Genomic DNA, 27330 nt, shown 5'->3' with positions numbered 1-27330 from the left:
ATTCCATCTTGAAATTGTATCAAAACCGCACCTTAAACGATGCCGTTAGCGTCTGTCTGCAGGATAAATTTTTTTCAGAAATCCGGACATGTAGCTGACGTATCTTTTGTGGTACGGTCTTGCATTGAAAGTGACTTCTTCCAGATACCGAGAATGCCGTGACTGGGAATGCGAGTTCCAGGTCGTTGAAGATATATAGTTAGTCTCTTGGATGGTATCTAGTATATTCGCCATCGAAGGTAGAGGGTATGCATTTTTTTGGAGACTGTACATCTCTGTAGTAGATGCATAACCTGTTCGTATTAGTTTGCGCGCCATTACGATGCGTGAGTTCCATCCGCTTTTCGAAGGTTCAATGATATCAAGTGCGATAAGTTTATCGATGAGCTTATTTATTTCTACCATTATAGCGGGGGAACGTCTCACGAATTTTTTCCCTTATTGGTAGATATTCGCCGACATCAATTTTTTTGTTAGTTTAAATGAGTTTGGCATACTCTCTTTAAAACTTTTGCATATGAGACCAAGAATTTTTCCACTAGGTCGACCTGTTCACTAGTGAGTTTCTTGAAGGCTGAACATTCTTCACCTTTAAATTTGTTGGACGTACAGAGTAGTTCTACTACTGGGGTAAATAATTCGATGTCAAGAATAATTCTGACTGTATTAGTGCTGCCGCCCAGTAGTAATTTGCATTTGCTAATTGCATCCATTCCGAAAATGCGCTCGTATTAGAATTTTCTATTTACAGAATTATTGATAATAGGCTCCTTTCCCTTTTTATTTACAACCCTTACTTCAAATCATAATATATTAAGGGTATTAGACAAGTATTGTTTTGATACATAATTGAATCAATTTTATTTTTTGTTGGTTCACGTCAGTCATTCATTTAATGCTTTCTTTTCGGTTTAAAGGTGTTTTAAAAAGTCGTTACCTATCTATCAAAATGTTAGTTCGTGACGTATAAGTTCGTACACATGTAACTAACAACATTTTGATAGATGGAGCACGACTTTTTAAAATGAAGGAAAGTACCTGGGTGTATAGTACTGGCTACATGGTAATACAAGAAGGCATTCAAACAGTACAGACACCTGGGTTGTATTATATGATCAATGTTCACCACTTTTTTTAACGTTTAGATCTAACCTATAATCGTCCTTCTAGAAAAAATCGATTGAAAACGATAGGAAAGAATTTAATTGTCCTGAATCGCGTTCTTACAATTGAGGACGATTGACATTCTTAGGCTGGAGTCCCATGATAGCGTTTTGCGTTGCGTTTTGTAACTAGGCCATGAGTGAGAGAGAGATAGAGATATATGTTTGCTCTATTTGCACTCATGGCCTAGTTACAAAACGCAACGCAAAACGCTACCATGGGACTCCAGCCTTAACCGATCTCAATCGTGCTTAATCGGCTACATTGCATACACTATTTGGCGGGATATTTGAAAATTTTAAACCGGATAATTAATTAAATAGTTTTGAAAAATAAAAGTGTTTAGAAGATTATTTTTCGGATCAAAAATTAAGATATTAATCAATGTATTTGTCAATCATAAATAAAACAAGATATTTTAGCATAAAATTAAGTTAGTTTTTTATTTGTCTTTGAATAATTCTTATTCTTTAACTCCGAAATGCATTAATTTTATTTTGTAATACAGTGATTATAATATGTATTATAATTATACTATTATTATAATAATTAAAGTAACTTAACAATAATTAATATTTTACTTTTACAAAATTTGAATTATAAAGCCTGAAATTTAATTAATTTTTTTAGATTGAAAAGAAAAATTAAAATTTTATTAGCGATTTTTAACCACTTCACTAGCAACGTTTTTCAAATGGCATTCCCCACACCGTATCCTAGAGTGTCAAAAACAGCAAAATGGTGTTCCTAATAAAACTTTATTTTTAAAGAATGAACACTACATGAATTATTACAAAGCAATATTTCAATATTCTAGACATCAAGAAACAATAATGTCACAATAAAAATGACTGTTTTTGAGATTTTCAATGTTTTCTCAAATATTGAAATATCGGTTATTTTTAATACTTTTCAACGAATGGCATTCCACTTTTTTCTAATTATTACTCTGTAAAACTTGTAATGGTAATAATAATTACTATTACTATCATTATTATAATATTTTATAAACTAATATTGTATATAAATATCAATTTTTAATAAAAAAAATACTAGTTTTATTGAGTAATAATTGAAAAAAGTGGAACGCCTTTTGTTGAAAAGTATTAAAAATAGTCGATTTCAACGTTCGAAAAAACATTGAAAATCTCAAAAACTGAAATTTTTATTGTGATAATCTTGTTCCCTGATATTTAAACTATAGAAATATTGTTTTGTAGTAGTTAAAAGTAGTGTACCTTCTTTAAAAATAAAGTTTTATTAGAAACACCATTTTGATGTTTTTGCCAGTCTGGGTAACGGCACGTGGAATGACATTTGAAACGCCTTGCCAGTAAGTGGTTAGTATAAAGCTGACAATTTTATTAAATTGAATTCCTATAAAAAATTACAATTTTATAAGACGTTTTTATTAAACAAAACAATTATATTGATATTTTCTCCGTGCTTATAATTAAAAAAATTTAAAGGAAATTTTATAGAGAGTATCATTTAATTTAAATTTGAATTTATATACTTTTTTGCATTTGTACGTCTCCATGAAAATTCGTACAAATGATCAGGTTGCAATCGAGATGAGAGACTATACCTTTTCTCTAGCCCCAAAGTACTGAGCTCCAGTTCTCTCTCTCTCCCTGTCCTTCTTGTCCAGTAACTCTAAAACTTAGGATGAAAGAGAGTATAATAAACCTTTAACAATTGCAAAACTTGAGTCGATGAGATGATTATGAAAAGAATATAGGAAATTAACGTATTATTGAAGAACTGTATACTTGTAAAGATTATGGGTTGTTGCATTTATATCATAGAATCTAGTTTTGGTACCCTCGACTAGTTTACACAAAATATTTTGATATGCAGTTCTAAAAAGACCAACCCACAGAATGTAATGAAACTTCGTATACTGACATATTTCAATGCGCTGATTACGATTATGGTAGAGCAATTTGGCGACCAGATTACCTTCATGGTAAAAACCGAAAAACCCATAGAGAAAGGACCGCTCTAAATCATACATGAGGCCCTTTTTAAGTTTTTTATTTCTTTTACAAGGGGTCCTTTCTACGTTCAGTACCTTCTAATACCAAATAGAAAGTCTGAGGTATGATTATGTAGTTTCCCTTCACTTTACTTTCACTCAACATTCTCTCTTCTTTCACTTCACTCTCACATTACTGATTTCTTCCCTCTGGGCAAACAGCCATGTTCGTTCCAAAAAAGTTTTATTCTTAAAATGCTCTAGAACATTATTTGAACATCCATATAGAACATTATTTGGCGGACATGAAACGTTCGAAAATCTTTTTTGAAACGAACATAGTTTTTTGCCTAGATGGGTGATGTGATAATGACTTGCAAGCGACGTGAAGTGAAAATAAAGTTAATAGAAAGTGAAATTAAAATGACGTGAGAGTAAAGTGAAATTACAAAATCGTACCTACGGTAAATATAAACTATTCTTATGGGGTTTTGCATTTTTCTAGAAAACTTCACTGCCGTCCATAATTAAATGGGAATCCCTTTTTTAATTATAAAATATAAAAAGCGAGCACGAGGTAAATTGCCCACAACGCCTTGTGTCAAAATGAAATGGTCCATATAGCAAAATTCGCTTTATTCATCTTCTCATATTGCAACATGACGCGTTGTGGCTTAAAAAAATACCAGGACACGTTGGGGACTGTTTTTAGTGCAATCATGCAATGACTCTTAATGCATAATAAATGCATTAAGAATATATTGCATACTTTAATTAAAATGAATTTATAATGTAGAAATTAATTTTATATTAATAAAATAAATGAAAATTCTTTATTTACATTTGTAATAGACAACAATTTATAATTGGTTTGAAAATCAAACGCCTTTTAAACATAATGACTAATTATTATGGTACGATTAGTTATTCTAGTGTGTATAATATAAACAAGCAACGAATAAGTGTTTAGTTTTGCTTCGTACAGTAGGTTTCAATTATGCCTTCTTAGTTTGAACGTGTCGCACTCATATGTTTCCATGGGAACATATGAGTGCGACACGTTTATACTAGGAAGGCATTTTTGAAACCTACTGTACATTCAAGAGAGTAAATTTGTGAGCTATTTAACATGACTTCAAAAAAATATGATTTTTATAATAAATTAATGAATTTGAATGAGTCAAAAACATATGGCTAACACCTCGAGCTCTTAAAAAATAGACCCGCACAAAAACAGAGATAACTCCGTCAAAAATGAAGCTAGATGCTTTTTTTAAATTGCATTGGAAAGCTTATTAAATTTCCAAGGAAAATATACTATTTTCATTTGTATTGCATAAATAGAAAGCAAGATATCATGTTATATTACAAAAAATGTCGTACCGTGCGAAGCAAAATTTTCAATCATCGATTTCTCTAATTTGCCGTTGGGGCAGTTGCATGGCTGAGAAAATCAGGGTCAAAAATGAATTTTACTAAGTAAACTCTTACTGAGATCTACGTTTCAAATATAATTATATAATAAATTAATTTTAAAAGTAGGTTCCAATAAGGATTTACTTGGTAAAATTCATTCTCGACTATAATCATGACTACGATCATGGTTGCATTAAAAACTGTCCACAACGCGTTCTGGTATTTTTTTCTGTCATAACGCGTCATGGTACAATACGAGAAGATGAATAAAGCGAATTTTTGTTTTTCGGGTTTGGATCCTAACATATTTAACAGAAAACCTTTACCGCTTTGTATACTATAAGAAGAAAGAGGATATCCAATCGATTATGGTCTGTATATTTGTGTTTTTAAATGCATAGTTCAAGAAAGATGTGTTTTTTATAGATCTACAACTTTTAATTGTCTTGTCTTTTAATTCTTGGTTTCTCGCACAATTAAACAAAAAACTTGTCAATTTTCACTTTTATTTTTGTAATCAGCTCATCAAATAACGTAAGTGTACTAAGTTTTGTAAATTAATTAAATTCATTCAAGTGTAAGAATGATTATAACTGGGCAGAATTTGCATTAAAGAAGATTAAAAGTAAATTATCTTATACTTTTCTAAAGGGTTAGCCCTCATGTTTAAAGCATAATCCCTTTAATATATAAAATAATTATTATGTTTAATTTTTTGAACAAACCGTTTACTTTCGATAATGATCGATAATGATGGATATGGATAAAGGTAATGACTTCGTTGTCGGATATGGTGATGCAGTGCGGGGGAGGGGGTTGCTGCGTGTTGGAGCAGTGCTTTCAATATCCTAGAAGAACTCGGAAACCCCGAGAGTGCGGCTGCCAATTCGCTCTTCTTCACAGGGCTGACGTCGCGTGACAATCGGTATTTCTTTGTAATATTAATTTGATAAGTTCACTGGATTCGTTTAAAACGATCTATTAATGTCTTCCACGCGATCAACTTGCTTGAAATCATGACTGCGAAGGGGAATATTTTCTTTTTAAATTATTTATTTTTATTAAACTTTACTACATTTAATAACATAAAACTTTTGAAGGTAATACATTATGATTTTGTTATTTTTTGCCAATTACAATATATGCTTTTATTATTATGAGTTAAAAATGTATTCACTTTTCTTAATAGTAAAAGTGCAAAATGCATTATTTCTTTATTATCTCACAACATCATATCATAAAGGATTAGTTTCTCTAATCTTCGCTTTTAAATCTGTTCAATTTACTGGTAGTAGTTAACAATTTTAAAAGAGAAATTTTAACATCTTCACAGAAATCTTGTAAATACAACATAGTTCTTTTTAACATAGAATATTAATGCTTTCAACCCCTTCGCATTCATTCTAAGCAAACGCACATGATCTACAATTACTGTTTACACGTTCTCAAGAAGAATTTTTTTACTTTACATTAATATTTCATAAATTTTCATTTGCTTTATAATTTGTACTTTAAAAGTAGATTAAAAGAAATTAAAATTCTACCATACTATATTAAAAATTATTTTATTCTTAATGATTTTACGAAAAAATAGTCAACGTTACTGCAACTTCATTTTTATGGCAAAATAATAATTATTAGGTGGATTTTAATTTCCTTAAATAAGTTATAATTTGGTTATAGATAATTGGGAAAAGATTGCAATCTTTACTATGGGGAAAGTCTATGTGAAATGATCAAGTAATTATAAATTATCCAAAACGTATTCTTCAAATCATAATTAAATATCAAAACAAAATGGATTAGTAGAATTCGTTATTAAATTAATTATTAAGTTATTTGCTGAAAATACTTTCTAGTATTGTTTTCTTCCTAATTGAATCAATTGAATTAATTGCTTAAACACAGTACATATTAAAAATAAGTTTATTAAAAGTATACAAATTACTTATTGCTGGTGATGCATTACGAGCGAGTATCGTCTCGACAAGAATCTCGCGAAAAAGACAATGATTTCTCCATAAAAATACTCTATGACTTTCCCTTGTTATTTTAATTAGAAAAATTGTAAAGGACATGTACAATACTAGTGCACTAAGGAGAATTTTGCTGAAAGGGAACTTACAGGTATACTTCTGATTAAAAGGTAATTCCGAATTGGTTTATAAGGCATACTTATGTGTTCTGATGCGCTGATTATGAAAATTATTTGTGACCTTGTAAAAATCCGATTGGTACTAAATTTTAATCGTTTTTAGGTTTAAAAGAATTTTCTAACATATAATCATTTAGTGCCCTTGAAAGAGCAGATTGGTATTTTTAATTTTTTTCAATTTTTGTGACCAGGGTAACCTACGCTAATGTTTGCAATCAAATAAAACAAAGCGTTTTCATTTAATTTGTGAACCTTTTGACAACACCAAAGTTCTTAGAGGTAATTTGGAAAGTGGTACATTGTAATATAGTAGTACATTCAGTATGAGCTCCGGTAGTGGAGTCCACGAATTCCGCAAAATTATTCAGTTTTGTGAACATTGCTACACTGATATAAGTCAATAGGAATATTTTCGATCCTAATAACAACGTGTTTTATAATTAGTTCGATTAAAGTTGTTTATCTCCTTAATTGTCTTTATGATGTCTCCGAGGCATTACCACCATTGTCCCCAGAAATTCCTTGACCAAAAGAAACGTCTTCATGACGTTTTTAAGTTGGTCCTGTGATATTAAAATATATCAAATAAATAAAAATTTTGCATTTTAACGAATTTCTATCTAATCTAATCTAAGTGAAGAATAATTGTAGTTACCTCTACAATTAATTACATTAAAGTGTTTTCCAAAGAGTTCCATATTCATTTTCTTGACAGTAGTAATCATCACTATCATTTTCATAATTAACGCATCAAAATACATAAGTTTGTATTTTATGAACCAAATCAGAAGATGAGTTTTTGAATACAATCTTCATTGAGAAAATATGTGCTTCTATTTTGTAACTATAAATGACTATCTATAAAAAGAGCTTTTTGAATATAATTTCTCCTAGTTAACGTAACTTATAATTTACCTAAAGCAATTAATTAAAAATTAATAACTTTTATTATTTGAAATATTATTTCATATTTTTAATTTCTGGTTTAGTTTAAGATTATTAAGTATACACTACCGTCGGAAATTGTCAGTCTGAACGACAGTGGTCTGGTTCTGGCATCAAAGCGTTCAATTTTAGTAAAGCTGTACCGACAATTTCAGATTGTAGTTTATAGGTACACTACCATTCATGATTTCGCGAACAATTACATTGTCTGCTATCAAAAACACAACTGTCTTAAAACTGCGATAAATCTGCGAAACATAAAGCTAGAGAAAATTAAAAAGCATACGTAATTCAGAAACATTACTTATAAAATTTGTAAACAGATATTTGATTGCAATTGCTTTAATATATTTTTGTTTTCTTGCAAATTTTTAATACCAACCAAATTCTGTAGGCATATACATTGTATTTTCTCCTTTAATTTAAGCCTAACAAAGTTTAAAAATATTAAATAATTTAAAAGTTGCAAGTAAAACATTAAAGATTTGTGAGTCAGGGAACGGATTTACTAAACAGTTTTCTTACCTGGGCAATTTTGCTGCTTAATTGTGTCAAGTTTATTAACCATAGTTGATAAAATCTTTTGATATATATTTCTTATTATATTTATATAACATTCATGTATCATTTATACATCACTAGAGGGCTAATCAATTTATAGGGGCCAATCATTGTTCGGATTACCATAAAAAAATGCATTAATGATATTGCAGTTAAATCAGACTCATGTTTTTAGACATTTTATTAGATTTTTGAATATATTTTTTAATGCTTTGTAGCTCCATTTTTCGACGATTTATGGCATTTATAGACAGTTGTGTTTCTACAAAACAATCGATGTAAGTGTCCACTCAACAAAAATCAAATATTCCTATTTTTAATTCTTTTTTAAGTTCAATTTCTGATTCTACAAAAACTATTGTGTTAAATATTTTAATTACGTAAATAATAATGAACGTGCAAACAGTAACTATTATTCAAGAACTTATTTTTAAAATTACACTCAGCACCAATGGATATACCACTGCTATGACTTTTATCTATAAAATTTATAAATATTTGCACCCTCCACTGAATTAAACACGATAGCAACCGAATCTCTCTATCGCACCTGTGCCTACGCTTTGTAATTTCGCGAAATATGATCTTCTACAATTTTAACTTCACAGAAAGTATTGCAGCTTTGTTAAAAGCATCTTTTAATATTATGTGCATATAGGAATGTTAAAAAGAATATATAATCCTCAAATATATTTAAAATAAAACACCCTTAAAGTCGCATCAGATTTTCAAAAGTTAAAATGTAGGATTCAATACGGAGATATCATCAGAACCGAATCATCAAATACGGTTGAATCACATTACTCAATTTTGTAAAAATGTCGTTGATATATTGGTATATATCAATTAATTTTAATAAAAATGGTAGGCCGAATATAGCATTATTTTTTATTTTATAAAATTCAATTCCCAGTGTGCAAAAGAAACATTTACATTCGAGGAACGTTTCTAAAACAGTTTATCTTTGTCAAATTAACATTTTAATAACGTTTAATGTTCTACAAACGTTTTTGGAACATGAAAAGTATTCAAAATGTTAATTTGTTCCTCGAGAAAAAAATAAATATGTATTCCCTTTCTAAAAACTGTATTATTTTTACAGGTTGCGCAATTTTATTTTTCATGAAAACATAGATTTTACAGCATAGAAATTAATTTTTACAACATATAAGGCTTTTATGATGTTTTTAACAATATGCAAAGGACATTGGCTTTGATCTTCCCGTGTTGTTAAAATGCTATTACGATTTTCCATTATCTTAACTCCGCTTTTGGATACAATCTGAAGCTGTTAAAGTTGTGATTGTGCGTTAAGATTACCGTACATTTTTCCCTAGAAAATTGGATCTTCTTTTAAAACGACATTAGCCAATATTTTAAAATGCTCTTTGGTTTTTTATGTGATAAAATTATTTACCTGGTGGTTAGTTATTAAATATATAGTATGTTTGTAATAATATTTTGTAATAATATCATGTCAACTGTTTATATAAGTTCCACAAACAGGAATTGAATTAATAAAGCTTTACATTAAATCGTAGATGATCACTTACGGAAGATTTTTATATTGTGGAAATTGTACGAATTCGAGTTCATTTGCTAGAACCCAAAAATTGGTGTTTTAACTTTGCAGTGTTTTTTGTTGTCTGTTAATGTGAAGGAATGCTAACTGAGGTTTACTACGAAGGCTGTAGAAGCGCTTTGTGTAAAAAGGGCCAAAAATTCATACCTCTTATTAAGAAGTAATGATAGTATTTGCCATAAAATTGCTCTCGAAAAGAGCTTATAAAATTTGAATAAGGGAGACCGAAGTTTAAAAGTTAGCTGCTGTAAATTTTAGTAGCTGCATCAGCCAATTCTTTGCCCTTTATCCTTTTATGGCATGGGATCCAAATCAGTATTACATCGAACTGTATGGATTGTTCTGGTGGACATACAGCAGCATATCCTGCCAACCCATAATATTTGGTTAATTTGCCGTTAATATTAAGGTATTTGTCGCGCGACTGGTCACTCTCAAAAGTTTGTATCCGTTGACTGTACTTATGAAACGATTATGAATGCGAGTTTCCGAAAAACTTTTCCGGACGTACAGTTTGACACACAGATGTTCTCAATGTATATTCATAACCTCTCGCATGAAAAACGATCGTGGCAACGTCGCATTTTTGGCGTATGGCCGTCTTTAAAATTTCGCGCCAAAAGTAGCAGACAAGCTGTAGTATTTAACAAGCGCTATTGCCACGTTTACGAATTCACCTGTCATTTACAATAAATGTTGAAATAAGTTTTCAAGTTTGATGTTAAATATCTTTTAAACAAGACGGTGAAAAATTTTCATTTTTTTATAAAAGTTCATTTTGGTCCAATAAATAAAACTTTAGTTGTCAACTTTAGAATGTCTGTTTGTATGAGTGTCACTTTGTCTGTTTGTGTGAGTGTCACATTTTTCCCTCATGCTGATTGTAAACAGAGTTATGTTTTCACATAACATAAACATGTTGTTTATGGAAAAACATTTTCTTTTCATGCTCTGTATAATTTTCGGTCATTTTTATGACTTATTTTTGTTTTTTTAAATAAATATTTATAATGATATGTGAGGTGAGAAATTCCACGTGGTAAGTTGAGGTTATGTAGCATAGTTACTATACTGTAATGTAATAACTTTTCACATTTTTGTTCTTTTTCATTCTGTCATGTTATATTTTGTAAATTTGCAGTTTTCTAAAGTATTTTTTGAAGAGGTCTGTCGTCAATGGACGAAAAGCTTAACATTTTAAGCTGGATTCTCAACAAAAACAACCTTTTACATCTTTACTTAAATTAAAAAATCCAAAAAACAAATTTTACATCTTTACTAAAACTTTAGTTTTTCTAAAAAATCTGACGATTAGTATAAGTGCAAAAATTAAAAATCTCTGGTTTTCATATGGTTTTCCTATACCTTACATGTTAAAAATCGAATAATTGATTTCATTTTTTGAGACTTACAGACGGTCGATTTTATTTTAACAGGCCTTATTTTGTAGATAAATAGCCAAAGAATAATTATGTGAAATTTAAAAAAAATCTAACGAAAACGAATTTACGCGACAAATACCTTAAAAAATATAATTTTGTATGCTGTGACGTTCAATATGAATTTTGCCATTTTCTTTGCACTAGAAAAAAGTTGGTGTGATTTTTGTTGCGTGTTAAATTAACCAATGTTAAACGACATAGAATGTGGCGCCACCTATGACAGTTAAATTTGTTGCGTGTTATTTTAACACCAAATTCGGTGTTAAAATAACACTTTTTATTTTCTGTGTGGGATTACAAGATCTTTAATATCTTCCATTAAAATTTATGGGACTACACTCAGAAAAGCTTTCTTGATATCTAGAAATAGACCCGCCAGTGAAAATTTCAGAGAAAATGAGAGACACATTATTCGCTCAAGTCTTGTTTTTACAAAAATTGCCATCTGTGTGATTTTCTCCTTGTAGACTACCCCCTCTATTACGTCAAAACTTAAACCTCTTTAAATATACCTATGTTCCTCGTTTTAAATTAGTATCAGAATTTAATCTAATTTGGGACGAGGATAAGTCAATGAGCCTACTAAATATTGTGAGAGAATATTTTATTTAAAAATTAACTAAAAAGAAAGGAGTTGACAATTATAGAATTAGTATATTTATATATTATTTAAAATATAAAATCTTACTTTAAGAATAAGTAGTTATGTGGAGTAGACACAAAGGAACCTCTGGTCTGTGTTCTCAATGGTTGAATATTAGCCTTGTTGTTTACACTAATGGGATTTAGTGTATATGTATTGTATTCTTAGAGGTTAACTTTTCTTTCAGACTGCCCCCTCCAGAACAAATTTCGATACTTCGAAATTAAATATACTGTTTCAATATCAGGTCTTGAAACTTTTACTAAAATTTGACTTATTTCCAAATTAATTCTTCTTGAAATTCACTTATTACTCGTGGTAAAATCGGTGTATTTTACTAGACGTTGTACCGAATTTGGTTTCAAAAATAATACTTGGGGGATGTACTTTAGTTAACTTCTAAATGTTGTACTTGGGTTTGCACTTTAGTTGACTTCTAGACGATGTATTCAGGTCGATTTCCAAAAAAATACTTTCTGGCACTAAACGATGTATTCAGGTTGATTTTCAAATAAATACTCTCTTGTACTGAACGATGTGTTCAGATGATTTTCAAATAAATACTCCCTGCTCTAACAAAGATGCTTCTCTTTTTATATCAAATATTCTAATGCAAGATGATTCACGAATGGTACGATTAAAATGGGATTTTCTTCATTCAATATTACTTTTCTTTCTTGGATTTGTTATAACTTATAAATTTATTTAAAATACACCCCTAACTCTTTAGGGATGCATCCGAGAAAATCTCGATCTTAAAGCTTTTTGGCTGAATGGAATTGTTAGCAGAAGAGATTTTACATAAACACCAGAAAACGAGGGAAAGTACTGATTTTTGTAGTAACATTCGCAAAATTCTATGTCCAGGAGTATTGTATCAGAATATGTTAATAGATGTTATGATTTGATTCTTTCGATTGGTCTTTTTTTGAAAATTTTAGACTATATATATACTTCTGATGATGAAGCGTGATTGTCAATGCCCGATTTCACATTTTCGTCGACATTACCTAGAACGTTTAACGTTTCAAAATTCAAAGATTCATCTTTTGTCTATTAGTTATACCACAACAATTCCACTGTAATATTTTAAGTTCAGATTTGCCGTCTGTTCCAAAGGCAATTCTAGCAAATTCCGACAGGCTGAGTTACACATCTATAGTTGCATTTTAGGTTATCTTTTAATTCTTGTTCACTGATATCGAGTGGGAAGCCCTAATAAGTCACGAAATATGATGAAATAAGTGGTTTTTAATCTTTACTCTTTAAATAATTTCTATCACTTCAAATTAAATTGGTCGCACCTTTTTTGTAAAAACTGATAACCTACAAAAATCGAAGGTTTTAATATCTCCAATGCAATTTTTATACTTAGGGCCAGTTTCACCAACTCCGATTAAAAGTTAATCAATGATTAAATCCTTAACCGACCAATCATGGACGGTTAAAATGACTTTAATCATTGTTTAAATTTTAATCGGAGTTGGTGAAACTGGCTCTTAGTATTTTAAATGTTTGCGTAAAATAATCTGTATTAAGTTTTTAACTGGTTTGTCAGTATTCAGTATAATCTAAAAGAGTAAAACAATTCATCCAATTCCAATTATTATTATTGTCTACTTGCTCTGACGAGAATTTGTTTAATTAATTTTTTCTTTTCATCAAAATCAACAAATTGGCCAAAGACTTTTATTCTCGTCCAACTTCGGAATCGAGAGTACTATAAGTAGATTTTACCTAGGGCGCCAGTCTTTTAGGGACAATAAAATACCATAAAAATTTTAAAATAAATAAAAAATTAGAACTCAATTATTTGCCGGGAGAACTAGTACACCAAATAGTAAAAAAAAGGAGAAGGTTCAATTTTTTAATAAACAGAGTTAATTTATTCAATTTTAAAACATATGATTTATTCTTACCAAAATTCGGGAATTAACAATCTATAAAGGGAATGGTGACCAATAACAAATCATTAAATGAATTAAGGGTAAATACAAAGAAAAGGGAAAAAAAGGTAACCTCAAAATAATTAATTTTAACTCTCTCTCGGCTCAAACAATCGGAAATTACAAATAACTCAACTGATCTTAATTTTCAATAACAAATTCATCAAATGGTAACCAGCGATAGAGTAGGGGAATATTCAAATAAAAAGGAAAATTCTACCGAAACATGAGACCAACAGGCTAAGTCCGGAGAATTGACGCTAAAAATGACCAAACAATATCAACCACGGGGCACTAGGCCACCAGACTAAACCACCGTCAACCGATATTGTCTGACTTTGCAATAAATGAAGGAAAACGATAAACTAACCAACCCCACTCAATCACTAGATAACCTTGAAATTAAATGGAGATAATTATCGGAGAATGATCCGCAGGTAACAAAAGAAAACTACACAGAGGCAAGAGTCCTACCTTCAATACTGCACAAAACAATTGTCGTTGTATTCAATATTTTTCGCACACTAATAACCACTAATCTAGTGCAGGTCCGCACCATGCGAGTCGTCAGGAGAAAGTGTCGATCTTGCGATAGATTCTTGGATGTCAGCTTCCTTTCTCCCACTTTAATGTCATCTGCTCCGTCAGTGACGTAGTAAGTGATGGTAACCTCAGGTCCCAGGGAAACTGAAATTAGAAGCATTTTAACAGAAGTAACTTCGTAATTTTTCCCTTTTGGCAGCAATACAGCAAAAATCCAAATATATTTAGGCGAGTTTGCAGAACAATGATATATCCAGAGAGAATCGGTAAAAAGTTGAAAATTGACTCCGTCTCATAGTCGTAGTTAGGTAAACAGGATCCCCGGCACTTATCAAATTTGTAAAAGGCTGCTTGGGCGGCAAATTCAAAAATCCTTAGGCTTCTTTGGTTTTCATCCACGGTCACCAACACAGAAGAACATCCTTTTATAAAAGTAGTGACAAATTTCCGAGCGGCAGGAAATTAGTGGTGAAATAAAAACAAAGTTTACGAAATTAATAAAGAAAAGAAAAATTAATATTTTATTAACCGATTGTTGAGCTTTCGGCGACCCGCATGGTGATTAAAGTGATAAAAATAAAATTAATTTTTAATCTAAATTGTACAACGTTACATTGCATATCCGTAATAAAACTAACATATTGACTTTTGCATCGACTTTATAAAACATCGCGTGTTATATATCGGGATTTTGTAAACTCTTGTACGCGGTAGTTATTTAGCCCATTGATTGAAGTCGGGAATCTTCAGTTCAAAATAATTAACCAATATTAGAGCGCCAGTCGACTGAAGGTCGACATATTTATAAAAATATTAATAAATTGATGAAAATGATTCTACCCGTTGAACAAGAGTAACAGGAAGGGGGGTGAAATGGGTGAACCCAATAAAATTGAGCGTTGTCGACTATCAAGATTTAATGAATAGAAAATACTTACAATACAGATAATTACAGTCAACGTCTACCCCGATCTTCTATAATTAATAGTCGACGAGGATAAATTTTGTAATATTTAGAACACAATAATTTTCTTGTTTCAAAATTAATGAATTCCTAAAAGTAGGGTTGAAAAAGGGTCTAAATTTTAACTCGGTAAGTTGAAAAAGAAATTTAAAATTTTTTTATTTTTATGCAAAATGTTTATTTTTTCTGCAATTTGTAAGAATTATTAGAAAAATCTAGAAAATAACACAAGATTGTGTTAAATTCCATCAATTTAAGACCAAGAAACACGTTATTTGACCATTTTTATTGATTTGGACATATAAATGTTCTAACATTCCTAGTGATATCTCGAAATCCAATTTTGGTTTTCTATGTTATTGCGTTAAATTAATAGTAAGATTTCAATGCTCATGCGTAAATTGAAAAAATTTATAACAATTTTTCGAAATTAAGAGTGAAGGAAAACATTTTACACAAAAAGCAGAGATTTTCCAATTCAGTCTTCAAACTTATTAAATTATGATAATTATTATAAAATGCAATAAAATTTCTATAGATATATTTATTATCAACCAAAAATTCAATAAATTTTAAAATATATTTTTTTAATTTTCTACCATTTTTAAATAAATTTGACATGACTAAAAGAGAAATATGTTTGGGTATAGTCCACGTGCTAACCATTTCTGTGCATTATGACTGTTGTGTATACAGACTACAGTGATGTATAGTGATGTATATGTAGAAAAAATGAAAAATACAGGTAATCGCTTATATGTTGTCCTTCTGATTAACACCGGAACATTTAAACTGAAGAACATATGAGTAGTTTTTTTATTGTTTATACTCCTGCCCTATTGGCCTTACGCACTTCGACAAGAGTCCCCGAAAAATACTTTTTGGATTAAGCATAACCATTCTACTTAGAAATTTTCTATATATTAACCTAATTTGCGTCTACAGACGACTTTATTAGGAGTACTCGCATTCGCCTGGACTACCCGTTAAAGGGTTTTCTCGACAGAGAAGAGGGAAACTGTAGAAAACCTCTCCTGAGTACAACTGGTTTATCGACAGTCGAGTTCTAATGGTGTGTACCGGACAATAATCGACGGTGCACATCATTATACCTCGACGTCAAACCTCCCGCTCAGATTGTCTCACGTGCCGGAAAAATACTAAGCCAAAAGGGCGCGAACCAAGGGTACTTACCCTTGGTCCTTAAACGACCGCCAAGCGAGGCATCTATCCGACTGAGCTAATCTGTCGGTACATATAAGTAGTTACTTGTATATAACTTTTTAAATTATATAAATGTTACAAATTTTATGTACCTATGCAATTTTATATTCAGATTTTTTTGCACTCTAGCACCGAATATTTTTAATTCCCCTATCAAATGTAATTTACTACATACCGCCATGTAAAATATTGAAATTACATTTAAGCCTACTATCATATATGCGTATTTAAAGCTAGGGTTTTAATCACTTATATCATTGCACTTTTTTACAATGGTTTCATTACTTTAACAATATTTAAATGTCATTAACTCTTTATGTACAACCTTATTAATGTCTATATTTAGGAAACGTTTACACTTGATTCAATACAAATTGCGAAAATGTCACAAAAATAAATTATAAAACGAGTTATATTAAATCAAGAATTTTTAAATCACATTTAGTATTTAATTATTAAAATCATCATTATGTATACAAAATTGATATATTTATATAGTACTAGGGAGTCTCCGTCCCCCTGCGCGCTTTGCGCGCCAACCCCTTATCTCTATTTCTTATATTTATTTTAATTTTCATAAATTTCAAATCATGTTTTCTTAATATGAATGCATCATAATAAGTTATAATAAATGATAAATTTTAACGTAAAGGTCTTTACCTTTAGAAGGGGGTCTCTTTATTGACGTATAGGTTAAAAAATATGACAGATTTGACGTAAATGTTTACCTAGGGTAACGACCCTTTACAAAGTATTTTGGGTCTTCTTTTTGACCTGTAGGATAAAAAATAAGTCAAAATTGACGTATATTTTGACCTGGAGTTACCTTAAATATACTACAGGGGGCTCTTAGAACTTTCTGAATCAGCGACGACGAAATGATTTTATATTATAGGTGTAAATAAATATACTTTTAAATATACTATAACCATTTGGGGCCAACTTCAGGGCACTGAATTATATATGGGGGACATTGCACGTCAACAAGTACAGACCTAGAAGCAGAAAACTGGACGGATGAATTTAAGTGACCTTCCTAAACTTTGGGTCAACAATTTTTGTTTCTAGGTCTGTCCTTGTGGACGTGGATTGTCCCATATAATATTTGTACATAATATTATATCACTGATATCAATTTTACTTTTAAAATAATTAATATTTTTTAGTTGTTAGGATGTAAATGTATTAACAAATATATTGCGTTCATTGTGTCGTTCTAGATCATCAAAAAAAGGTTGGAGAATATCAACAAAACTCTAAAAACGACCCTACAGACATGTAGATATTCAGGATATTCAATAGATTTTGACTTTGATTAGGGTCAGAGTTTGAGTAAAAGTTAAAGTCGAAGTGAAATTACAAAATCGTACCATAGATTAGCAACTTAATTTACAATATTATAAACGAAGAAGAATAATCGTTGAAATAATGTGTTCCCATGCATTTCAGTTTAAAAGTTCTAATTAATTAAATTATGCAATAGGAATAATTTAATATTTTAATGTTGTGGCATTTTTGCAATTTGTTATTAATGGGATTTTCTCTCTGTAAGTTTTTTACATCCTATCATTTTCACCTTTTATTCCAGTTAATTTTGAACCTCTACCAAAATAATTTCTATCTTGTTTCCCTTCAAATGTAACCATCCTTCTTTTTTTAATATTTCCTTGTCATCAATTTTTTATAAATTTTATTTATTTCGTTATGTCTTATACTTTTCGTTATCCATATTTTTCTTGTTTTCTTCAGTTTTGTGCCAGGTTGTTCTATTATCACAGAAGATATTAAATTATTTATCGGATTAACTTTAATTTGATTGTAAAAAAATAATTGTGCATCTATGATGCAATTTATTTACTATAGCATTTTATAACATTTTGAAACCGTACTCACAGATTTTTAACATAAAAGTTATTATTACATTGATGCATTTAATATAAAAGATATGTATAACAATTATCTGACAAGATTGAATTAAATCGAAAAATTTGCTTGATCTGCATATTTTTACGATTCTGCATGCATAAGTTAGCAAAATTTGCAGCATCTGCACTGGTCGAACCAACACGTGGACTCGGTGGACAACGGTGGTGGTGTTACATGGCCCAGACCATCTAGGCAACGTGTCAATAGTGCAATCGACGTTGCAGGCTTCCTCTCCCAGGTGGGTAAATGAAATGGAGAAATAAAAACAAAAAATAAACATTAAGTTCTCTACAGATCATTTTTATAAAGGCTTCTTCGACCATAACCATTATTTATATTCAAAAAAACAATTGCATGTCCTTTTATTCTCATACGTATGTCTCTTTGTCATACTCTGAATAAAATAATGTTCTTTCATTATAATTTATTCCTTCAGTAATAATACAATTCAAAATTTTTTTTATCAAATATTTTGTTAAAAATTAACACTGATTAAATTATAACAATATAATCAGTTACTAACTATACTATAACCATCATTTAGGAAAGTTTTAAATCTGATACTCTACTAAGTGTTTATCTAAGTAAAAATTCTGGCGAAAATAGAAATGCTTCGTTACCTCTATATGCTTAATTTGAAAAGCGGGACCACCCACCTATAAGTTAGGCGATATTATTATGCGCGTCGGTTTATACGATTCTACAAGGTGTCTTTCGGATTTCCTTAGAAAGAATATGAACTGCATAAAATTATCTTAATTGTGAACTTAATTAATACAAATTCAACCAACTGACATAATTCAACAATCCAAGTTTAGCAGAATTGAAACAGTCATCAAGACATTTCTCCGAATAAAATAACATTATCAGAAAGCAAGAAACCAGATTGCTGAAGCAAATGCAATTTCGCTCTAAGATCTCTGACAATATCATCAAATTTAGTAACTATAATATAGTAAGAGATAGTAACAAATTATTATTTTTAACATTTAGGAATCCTTCACCCACAAACAAGAATTTTTTAAATTCATATTCATAAGAAATTCTAAACTAATTCTGAGCGGATTTCATGTGAAATTTCATTATGAATTTGTGTGTCGTTTCCGAGGTCGTAAATGAAGATTTTTTTAATTTTACAAGAAATTCGTCTGGATATACACTGGAATCTGGATCGATGAGACTAATCGGGGATGGCTTCTTGCCGATCCAGCGGATTAGTTCAGACTGAGAAGCAAAACAAACAGGGCCGTGCGAAGTATTTTATTTGTGCACCTTTCTTTAAAAAATAATTAATGTTATAAAATTAATATAAATAACGAAAGTCAGTTTTTGGATCTTAATATAATTCTTGTTTTGAAGTTGAGACCAAAGAATCCAAATTTTTCATTAAAAAATTTTCAAAACAAGAATAAATAACAAAATATTATAAAATATTATACAAAAATAAAATGTATTTATATTAAAAAGAGAAAAAGTATATAATGATAAGGTACGTTATCAAATGAAATAAATAGCATCGGGCACTGAGAACCTAGTTAGGGACGGCACTGATTGACACTTCAAAGCACCCATTAGCCTACAAGCAATGTAAACAGAGTCTCACCGATCCAGATTCTAGTGTACGTAGGAATTTTTGAAACTTGACATCCAAAATTTAGAAATTTTTATTTTTTCCCAAATGTTAATTTTCATGTAGCATTGTAGATATTTGAAAAATCACTATGTAAAAGGATTTTGCAAAAAAAATTTGATCTCTTGTTATTAATAATTAAATGTTTTACTACTTTTTTTAAAATAAAATTTTAGAAAAAATGTTGACCGATTTTATTGATTTAATCGGCATTATTTTTGTCTTGAATCTAAATTGCAAATGACAAATTTCTAGGTATGTATGTACACCTATCAATAGACATTATCTTCTGGAATAGAAAATATATTATGTGCACACGTAATCGACATAAAAGTAATTTTAGATAAAAAGGGTGTATTAAAAATTCATTTTGAAGTCGAAATTGTGCAAATAAATATTTTAAATTATAATAGTCAGAATAAGAAGGTTAAATTAAAATCATTTTATGATTCGGAAAACTTGATATTCCGAGTTACATTGATATTAACTTGTATGCATTTTTTTTTAGTATTTATAAATATTTTTTGTTTCATTTATAAAAATTTATAAACTGTAAGAGTTTTGAATTGAAAAATTCTAACATAACCAGTAGAAATATTAATGTTTTTAATAGAAATTCAAAAATATAGCTGATTAAACAGTACGATACCGTAAACTGGGGCTATTAGGAACAGATTTCAACTTTAAAGTCTTGCAACTTTTTTGTGTATTGAAATATTGCCTTAATTTTTGATTTTTTCTTGATCTTGGCGAGCACTTTGAAGGGTTAAATAATTGTTTTGATCAAAGATGGAATTTTAAGCAAAAAAGACGCATTTTTTCGAAATTACAAAATGGGGCTATTAGGAACAAGACGGTAAAAACCATTGGAAAACGTATTTAAAGTAAAATAAGTTATTTTTTATTGCTCGAAAGTAAACACAGATTATAAAACAAATGTAAAAACAAAACTAAAAGAGCGAATGTGTGTTTTAAACGTTTCTGGTATCATCAGTTAAGGTCGATGATGGAATCACTGGTCGTTTTTTGTGACTTGTCGGTACCAACACTCTTTTACAATTTCGAACCATCTTTGAACACTAAAAACCAAATTAGGTGATAAAAAACAAAAGAAATTACGAAAAACTTACGTTTTGACAACACACTTTAACAATTCGGTAGAAATAATTGTGTTCCTTATATATCCGCCGTTTGTGAATTTTGGTTTTTGTTTCTAAAATCTTACTGTAAATACAAAATAAACGTATTTATTACTTAGTGAACTCAATAAAGTTTGCAATAAGAAATCCCATTAATAAAAAACAATCACTTTGAGAAGTTAAAAATGAAACAACTTACCTCAGCAATCAAATGTTTTCCACGTTTGAAACTTCACTAAAACACATTAAGTCACTTACAAGCTACTATTGTTCACAAATTAATTAATAATCACAATTGTTGCATTGAAAAGTGTTGCCAGTTACCGCAGCAATAATTTTTCAAAAGCAAGTAACACAATTTATCGATAAACGGCGCCGATAGCATCAACTCCACCCGAAAACAGAATTTTGTTCCTAATAGCCCCGGTGTCCCTAATAGCCCCAGTTTACGGTACTAAAAAAAATTACACATGTACTGTGAAAGTTCGTGGTTATTTCTAAATGTATACGATATGAATTCGATTTTTTTATGTAGATCAGCAAACTCTTATTAGTTTCTGTATATTCCTCTCGTCTTCACGTGACACCAATAAGTTAATTATAAGAAGAATATTTTAAATTAAGTATATTTTAAAGAACGTACTAATCAAAGCTAACCAATTTTTAGTGCTTGTTACGCTTTATACTAAAGTAGTAAAGTAGATCGCTAATTACGCTCGATATGGTAATTTTGTTTTAAAGCTTGTTTTAAAGCTTGGCTGCATTTTTAAAATTTTGAAGCTCTTTGTAATCGAAAGTTCTTAACCCGACCTAAATAATCTCTCTCAGTTGACACGAATGAGCAACATGTTCTTTTAAAAGTTTGTATCATGTTACAAGCAAGATATAAGTTTTGCAGGGCGTCTGGACTAACTGTCTGTTATCAAGTCTTGTGTTTTGCACAAGCTTTGTTTTGTAGCACACAATTTAGCTAGTTTGTGACGGTTGGTTTCTGGTAATCACAAAATATTTGGACATGCACAGCAAAAACGCATTGTGTATTCTACAAACTCAGCTGTTTATGGAAACTGGAAAATCAGTTTCCAGATGGCGTAAGAGATACTGCAGATAATACAGGAACATAAAAAACATAATATATATTATTATAAACATTTACCAATAACTTTGATCAATAAATATTTCAACCTCTAATAACCAGATATAGACAAAGTAACAATTCTCGAATAGTGACCTATAATGGTTAAATGTCCTTAAAAATAAAATTATTAGTTGTTTTGAGAGGTTCATGAATTTTTCCCAAATGACATTTGATATTAAATATGTCATTTTGGAAAAATTTAGGACAATTTAGTTACGTATAATTTGCATATATTTTACAAGGTGGACTCTTTACGCGGACGTATATCTAAACATATCATAACATAAAAAACAGATCATAAACATGCATATAGTTTATTATTATTACAGTAAAAGAATTTGTTGTAGAATTTTGAAAATAATACATTTTATATTTATTTACGGTTTGAAACTAATATTTAGCTAGAACTTATTATGTATTTCATTTCTATAAAATATATGCTTCACAATTCTTGTGTAACAAATAATCTTCAAATTTTTAAATATGATCTATAAAAAATTGGTAATATTTTTATGCGATGCATTTGTAGAGATGTTATGTTGGTATTTCATAACTACCTAGAAACAAATATAATGAAACATTTTTTAGATTCTAATTCTCTAGCAGATACATTTCAGACATAACGTCTCAATTGCTACATACATACATAGAACGTGTCAACTGATATGGATTTATCATTATGACATTTATGTTCTAAGCACTTACTGAGTGAGTGCTGAGCTGAAAATAAACGTAAAAAATGTCCTATAGGAATACTTGGAAGCATGGAAATTTAATTTTAAGAAATCTTTTAAATTGAACTCTTCTTTTGACGAAGAATTCTTTGAAATTTAACGCTTTCTGATTTATATGCTGATATTATATAAAACTCTTAATAAACATTTTTCAGTATAGCGATTTACTTCATAACTATTCATCTAATAAAAAATAAGCCTCTAGTCATTCGCACAAATTTATTCGATATTTTATATAAATCTAAGAGAAACTAAATTAATAAAAGTTGAAATTGATTAATTTCACATAAATTAGTAAAAGAAAATTACTACTTTACTCTAAAGCAAGTTAATTCATTCGAATTTATCTATCTTTATGAAAATAGCCAAAAATTCAATGTAAAATTTATGTTTTACAAGTTTCAAAATTCTGATTTTATTAAGATGTAATATGCAGTTCTAGCAGGCTAAATCACGACCTAGTGGGCATACTTGCTCAAAAGACGTCCTAAGGATGTTTTTTTGCTGACGTCTTGTGTACTTTGACAAAAGACGTCCTTAAAATGTTCTATCTTTTAGCGATTAGATTTCTTTAAGATGTCTAAAAGAAGGTCATTTAGCCTAATTCAGCTGTATATAACTAAATAAGAAGAAGAATTGTCAATTAAACTTTCACTTATCATTATTATTTTATACAATTAGAAAATATGTTTAATTCTACAGTAGAGAAAAATAAATTACTACTATCTCTTTTTAAAGGAATTTCTGCGGAGACACGGTTCGACATCCCGGCTCTGTCGCAAGGTTCGAAGTGCAGATAATTTACCGTTGGCAACGAATAACCGTCATCAGGATCGAAGAATTTCTAAAGATGAAATAAACGAAACCGATCAAGATTTTTTTCTAAGATCAAATACAGAAGATAGTGATAAGCTTGAGGAATCAGATTCCAGGAGGCAAAGCATTATTGAGAAACCTCCCATGATTGCTGATACTGCTATATTAGAAACATGTCACTTGCAGCAGTCACCAAGGTATTATTAATATTCAACATTATTTTGTAATACAAAAACCGAACTTCACATTTAACCCTAGACAGTACGACTGTGGTACTGAAGTACCCTAGAGAAAATGCTAATTATGGCATTTTTCGTCAATTTTGTATTTTTTGTGTTGGTTTTTGTAAATTCCTTGACCATAGTTTTCATCCCATCAAGTAACAAAAAACCCAGCAAAACATTTTTAGGGTACTTTTTTAGATACGAAGCTCATTAAAGTTGATGTAATTCTTTAAATTTCGACTGTTGTTCAACGTTTGACGCGAAAGTTGACTGAACATTGCATGAAAGATTAAAATTTCTTAAACTCTCATGCAATGTTTAGTCAACTTTAACGGCAAACATTAAATAACATCGGGAATTTAAAAAAGAAGTTCAAGTTTCATGAGCTTCGCAATGAACTATGCTTTTGCATAGGATTTAAGCCAAGTATATGAAATTACAGATTTTCCACTTCCGACTATTAAAAAATATATGCCTTTTGAGCTGAATTCCATTTTAAGCTTTTGACATGCCAAGTGTTTATTTTCGCTAAACGGATAAGATTTTTTTTAAATTAATTAAATTTCAACACTACTTTTATTATTACTTTATAATGCAAAATTTCATAATGTTGATTGTTTTGAGATTTTCATAACTAATGTGATTATTTTAGGGATTATGCTACAACCTCTTCGTTGACTGCTCGCCGGTTTAGTGGATGGCGAACTAGTACTAGCCACGATTACGTTCGGTGTCCAGTACGACAACCAATTTCTATGGAGGAAAGGTAATGATTTAAATAATTGACATTGATTTATAATAGTTGTTTATAGTATTTCATTTTTATATTTTTCATTTAGATTCTGTTACTTTTAAAGAAATGTTTGGCTTTCGTAAAAAACTTCGGAATTTTATTAATTTTTTGTGAGATAAAAATGTGCTTCGGATTAGGCCAAATCACATTAAATGTTACTCGGCAAGGAACAAATGCAATTGTAGAGAAAGGCACTCAGAGTGGGGATATAACAAAGGAGATCGAGAATAAGGCTTTTAAATGTCTGGGTCCGGGATCCATTTTATGCAGATTAACTTGACAAGGGGGTCAATTATGTAAATTGATTTGACTTTGACCGGCATTCAATTTTTGCATTAGTGACCCCAATGACTCAGTCCAATCAGTCTAACTTCTTTTATATTAAAAAATTTAGCTTGACAAGGATGAAAACATCTTTAGCCTTTATTCAAAAACTTGGCTTTACGGGGGAAGATTAGAGGTCTAAATGGCTGTGTGGAGCTATTTAGTTCACCACAGGAACCAGTTCCAAGGGCTTGCCTGATCTATAAAGGTCTACGTGAACCTGCACCACCTAGAAAGGTGGAGAGGTTGGTAGATTACTTTTAAAGGCAAGGTCTCCCTTTGATAATAGGTTGTGATGCCAGTGCGCACCATGTCGTATGGGGCAGCACTGACATTAACGATAGAGGCAGGAGACTTTTAGATTTTCTGTTAGATACAGATTTAGATATTTTAAATCAGGGTAATGAGCCAACTTTCGTTACTGTTAACAGAAAAGAAGTGTTGGATATTACGATCTGTTCCAAGTCTTTGTGTGGTAGTGTGAGGGACTGGAGGGTATCTGATGAGGACTCCTCTCGGACCACAGACTTATTACATTCAGAATGGAATTAGAGGATCGGGAACATAAATGGGACGTATTCCTAGGAGTACTGACTGGGCTTTGTATATTGAGGACCTCAAGACCTCCGTACTTCCTCACTTCGTATGGAACGCAGGAAGAGTTGGAACTTGCAGCGGAATATCTGCGAGATTCGATTATCTGCTCCTTTGAAAGAAGCTGTGTAGCCAAAAAATGGGCTTCAACAGGGGTAGTAAATAGTGGAGCCCCCATTTGGAGGAACATAGGCAAACAGTTAGAAAGTTTTTAATAAAGCCAAGAAACGTAGGAATCAGCCAGCAAGGGATAAATATCATACTGCTCGAAATTCTTACAAGAAAGAAGTAGAGAGGGCAAGGGGTGTCAGCTGGAGAAGTTTTTGTGAGGGAATCGAAAAGGTACCAGAAGCATCAAGACTCCATAAAGTACTAGCTCGAGACTTCCCCAGTAGCACGTAATATTACAGCAATATTGATAACACTGCCTTAACATTACCAATATTGCCTTAATGTTGCTGGAATGTTCCCAACATTACGTGCTCCTGGGGTTAATGGCCAAATTAACTACTATTAATAAATAGTGAAAATTAACGATCACTCCGAGTCAAGGAAACTACTATTAAGTTACCCCATGGGCACTATGCCCAGGATAAAAAGGAGTGTCTAAAACACCTGATAGAAGTAATCTTCCCGGACTTTAGAGAAAGATCGGAGAATAGCCATGGCGTAGGACCAAGTAGAACCCGAAGATATCGGGAACACTGGAAACTAGCAGCCAGGGTTGCAACTCCGGAAGAGATTGATTGGACAATAGGCACTTTCAAACCATTTAAGGCCTCAGGGGGATGGTATATATCCGGTTCTTTTGCGAAAGGGATTGGAATGTATTAGACTACCCCTGTGTAAAATTATGAGAGCGTGTATAGCTCTTGGGTACACACCGGAGTCTTGGAAAAAGACGAGGGTTATGTTTATTCCGAAGGCCGCGGTCGGTCAGGGTATACTGCGGCAAAGGACTTCAGGCCAATCAGCCTAACTTCTTTTATATTAAAGGCGTTAGAGAAACTGGTGGATAATTTTATCAGACAGGAATGTCTTAGGGACAATTCTCAGTAGAAACAGCCCTTCATTCTGCAGTAGGTAGAATAAAGGGACAAATTAGCAGGGTGGTGGCTATACGGTTGGTACCTTCTTTGATATTGAATGTACCTTCCCTAACATCTCTAGCAAAGTTATCTGTAGGGCAGCCAGGAAGCGAGGTGTGCCCGAGCCGCTAATTAAGTAGATCCCACAAGGAGGAGTTCTCTCTTCTTTATTGTGGTGCTTAGTGGCAGATAAGTTAATCAGAAACCTTAAAAGCCAGGGATATTATACGCAAAGTTATGCGGATGATTTCCTAATAATTATAAGAGGGTACTCAATTGAGAACTTACGGACTTACCTCTTACCTCTAACTTACCTCTTAGAACTTACGGAACGTGCACTTAAGATTGTCAAAGATTGGTG

At 30.9% G+C, this 27330-nt stretch overlaps 2 protein-coding genes across 9 annotated transcripts in view; one reads left to right on the top strand and one right to left on the bottom strand.

The window, feature by feature from the left end:
• The window catches only part of LOC122504835, a 79469-nt gene that overhangs the window by 26062 nt on the left and 26077 nt on the right, over nucleotides 1-27330 (bottom strand). The window lies entirely within an intron of this gene.
• LOC122504834 overlaps nucleotides 1-27330 on the top strand; it is a 111597-nt gene that overhangs the window by 80214 nt on the left and 4053 nt on the right. For 6 of the 8 annotated variants that reach the window (XM_043616105.1, XM_043616103.1, XM_043616104.1 and 3 more), the window contains 3 exons: nucleotides 18608-18727; nucleotides 23869-24143; nucleotides 24823-24936. In XM_043616105.1, the coding sequence (XP_043472040.1) occupies nucleotides 18608-18727; nucleotides 23869-24143; nucleotides 24823-24936 (509 nt within the window). The remainder of the gene's footprint in view (nucleotides 1-18607; nucleotides 18728-23868; nucleotides 24144-24822; nucleotides 24937-27330) is intronic. The other 2 variants (XM_043616111.1, XM_043616109.1) reach the window with 1 other exon arrangement.

The sequence above is a fragment of the Leptopilina heterotoma genome, unplaced genomic scaffold (assembly GCF_015476425.1).
Source record: "Leptopilina heterotoma isolate Lh14 unplaced genomic scaffold, ASM1547642v1 Lhet_32, whole genome shotgun sequence".
NCBI classification, from domain to species: domain Eukaryota; kingdom Metazoa; phylum Arthropoda; class Insecta; order Hymenoptera; family Figitidae; genus Leptopilina; species Leptopilina heterotoma.
The sequence above is the reverse complement of the archived record's forward strand: the minus strand, read 5'-3'. Positions and strand labels throughout refer to the sequence as shown.